Here is a 3,563-nt window from a genome sequence, read left to right as displayed (position 1 = left end):
AAATGAATTCTTGCCATTTGCGACAACGTGGATGGAACTAGAGGGTATCATGCTTAGCGAAATGAGTCAAGCGGAGAAAGACAACTATCATATGATCTCCCTGATATGAGGGAGAGGAGATGCAACATGGGGGGTTAATGGGGTAAGAGAAGAGTAAATGAAACAAGTTGGGATTGGGAGGGAGACAAACCATAAGTGACTCTTAATCTCACAAAACAAACTGAGGGTTGCTGGGGGAAGGGGGGTTGGGAGGGGGGGTGGGGTTATGGACATTGGGTAGGGTATGTGCTATGGTGAGTGCTGTGAAGTTTGTAAACCTGGAGATTCACAGACCTGTACCCCTGGGGGGGAAAATATATGTTTATAAAAAATAAAATTAAAAAAAGGGAGTATGCACAATGTACAAAATAAAAATAACAAGGGGATAATAGACATTGGAAAAGAAAAATGAAAATATTTGAAATCCTTAATTATAGACCACTATGAAAAATTACACTCCTTTTGACGGCCTATGCATTAAAATTGGAGCCATACAGAAGCTTAGCATGGTTTCTGGACAAAGATGACATACAAATAAGTGAGGCAATCCAAATATTTACAGATGGTGGTGATGTCCCCACAGAAATGCACGGGTTTCTCATGCCATTAAATAGAATACTTACAAGGGCACCTGTTCTGTGATTCAGTCTCTGAAATGTGCACAGTAGGGAACTCACTGCAGACAGGAGGGGGTTGGGGGCCACAGAGGGTGGAGTTCTGGGGGACAATGGCCAGACTGTTGGGTATCAGGTTTCTCTGCATGTAATGGTAATGATGTCAATTTGATCATGGTGGTTGTGGCCATACCCCTGATGTGGGAAACGATCACATAAGAAAAATATTAAATTTCCTTATTACTACAGCCCAATTACAAGTCCTTGAAACAGGCTGAGTGACATCGCTCTAGGAACTCAACTGCCCCCATGTTAATCTCTTGCTAAGGGTAAAAGACAAACTTAGCCCAATCCCCATGATCCTGTCAGTCTACTTTAACTTATAAATAGTCCTTAAGAAATTACCTTTATCTTTAAACCCCCCTAGAAATGTGTTGGCAATCATCCCCCAAGCATATGGTCCACCGATATATACCTGATGGGTCTCGTGTCTAAGGGTTTATTAGAGGGTAACAAATCACATTTTCCTAACAATAGTTAGCCCCCACAAGGTCCTGGAAAACTTCCAAAATTATTTAGAGACTTACACAATCCCTAACCCCCTCCCAAGTTGAAAATATATAATGGGTCACTCTGTTTGTCTCCACTGCAGCTTTTCTGCTCATGGGTCCTGTCCCTGTGTTTTAATAAAACCACGTTTGTTGCACCAAAGAAGTCTCAAGATTTCTTTCATTGCCATTGGCTTTGAGTGATAATGTTCTTTCCTACATTACTGGGGCACCTGTGCTGTCTCAGGCAACAGCACAATCAGTGTGTCACTCCCTCCTCCTCAAGGACAGGCCTTCCCACAGAGTACTCTACCCTACAGGAGCCTCCAGAGAAGTTTCTCAATTAAAGAGGCTCAGAGGCAAGATCTCTGGTTTTTTGTCTCACTTCCTTGTTATCTGAGACATTGGGAGTAATGATAGCTGCTGCCACTGCTATGGTATATAGCACAGTAATAGTCAGCCTCGTCCTCAGGCTGGAGCCCAGAGATGAGTAGAAGCCCTGCATTGGCATCTTTGGAGCCAGAGAAGCGGCTGGGGACCCCCGAGCCCTGGTGCTTATCTGAGTCTGAGTAGAACCACAGGAGATACCTGGGAAGGCTCCCTGGCTTCTGCTGGTACCAGTATATGTTATAACTCCCGACACTGAAGCCACTGCTCAGGTTGCCGCTGAGTCTGGCTGTTGTTCTGAGAAAGGCAGAGAGAGATGGTGGCTGAGTCAGCCTTGGCTGGGAGAGGGAACCTGCAAACAGAGAGAAACATAGAAATTTCTCATGACCCTGAGTTCATGAAGACTGACTTTGAAGGTTTCCAAAGTTCCCTGAGACCTGTCCCTACCTGTACACTGGGAGAGGAGCATGAAGAGGACAGGAATCCAGGCCATGGTGACATAGATACAGGACCCCACTTGTGTTGGGCTGCCCCAGACTTCCTTTTCTCCTAAACTCTCTGCCATAGGCGGGGCTGCCCATGCAAATGGGGTCCATCCAGTGACTACACAGCCCCTCCCAGAGCCCTGGTGCTGGAGTTCAGCTCCCACCACATACTGGGGAGGATGGTGTTTGGTTTCAACCCCTGGGGAGAGTCCTGGGAGGAAGCACCTGCTGAGATCACAAGTATGTACTTGCTCCAGGGACTGTGCCAGACCTGAGAAGACACAGCTGCTGAACCCCTGTTATGGAGGACAGCACCCAGTCCCCAAGTCATTTCTCTTGAGTGAATGTTCTACAGTGAGCAACTCTGTAGGGATCACAGGGCAGTCCAACAGCTCCCCTTACTGGTCACAAGGTGCAGCAGGTCCTGCATCCCAAAGCCCTGAGAGCCCGGCTGATTTCTGCAGCTCTAGAGTTCCCTCTCTATACACACATCTGAGGACCAATTCTTAGTACGTCGTTTCCCCTGCTGTCCCTAAGATTCCTTAGTAAACCACAATGACATAAGGCAAATGAATAATTAAGATTTATTGATATGCACAATCTTCTGCATGTTTCCAGACTCAAAAAATAAACTGTCCTAGACTTCTCTAATACCTATGGACAGTTTGCTGTCACACATACAGAATAAATGTAGATAAAGCACAGATGATAACATACACATTTCAAAATCCTAGTGTCTTGATACTGAGCTGCTGTGTGTAGTTTCCAGGGAAAGAGCTGGAAAGTGATCCTCATGTTTTCTGAGTTGTGCACTGTCTTGTAGAGTCTCCCTGAAAAAACAAATGCAATGCTTTCTTGGCTATATATATATATATATATATATATATATACACACATATATGTATGTATATAAATACATACACACATATGTATTTATATAATATAAGTATGTGTGTATATATGTATATATGTGTATATATATATATATATATAGAGAGAGAGAGAGAGAGAGAGAGAGAGTCTCAGTTTAGAAGTTTAATGGGAAATGTTAGTGTTTTCCATATGTGTTCAATGCTTGAGCAGTTGCTTCCATAAACTTCCCCTTCTTCAGTGCCCCATGAATCTTGTTCAGCTTTCATTATTTGGCCGTGGCAGGAGCTCTGTGTGACATTTGATTGTATTTATCTCTATAAAAATGATATTCAGTCCCTCCTCAGAATGACGTCAAGAGACAGTAAAAGAGTTCCTGATAACACAGTTGGATCTGGGGAATGTGGTTGGAATGAGGATCATCCTTCATACTGCCCCAAGTACAAGCATAGGGTCTCAGTCTGAGCCTTGGTAACAATTTCATATGAATCCCCAGTATTTCTTCTTACCTGGGCAAGTAATGGTGGCCTCAAATCTGGAGTCACCAAGAGCTTCACAGGGGCAGTGACACATATACTTTTGGGGGAATCTATGCTTTGGACATCCCACAGCCTGACCTC

General features: G+C 44.1%; 1 non-coding gene and 1 gene segment (V, D, J or C); one reads left to right on the top strand and one right to left on the bottom strand.

The window, feature by feature from the left end:
* The first annotated feature begins 494 nt into the window (after positions 1-494).
* On the top strand, positions 495-597 carry LOC116882827. Its single transcript, XR_004385708.1, has one exon. It is a non-coding gene; the product is annotated as a U6 spliceosomal RNA (small nuclear RNA).
* Positions 598-1,593: 996 nt separating this feature from the next.
* LOC116882716 lies at positions 1,594-2,121 on the bottom strand. The segment is given in 2 exon segments: positions 1,594-1,940; positions 2,036-2,121. Coding segments are annotated over 2 exon segments (393 nt in total).
* Between the last annotated feature and the right edge of the window lie 1,442 nt (positions 2,122-3,563).

This window comes from Lontra canadensis, unplaced genomic scaffold (assembly GCF_010015895.1).
Source record: "Lontra canadensis isolate GAN:19392208 unplaced genomic scaffold, GSC_riverotter_1.0 scaffold87, whole genome shotgun sequence".
Taxonomy (NCBI): Eukaryota; Metazoa; Chordata; class Mammalia; order Carnivora; family Mustelidae; genus Lontra; species Lontra canadensis.
This window is presented reverse-complemented; position numbering and strand designations above follow the sequence as displayed.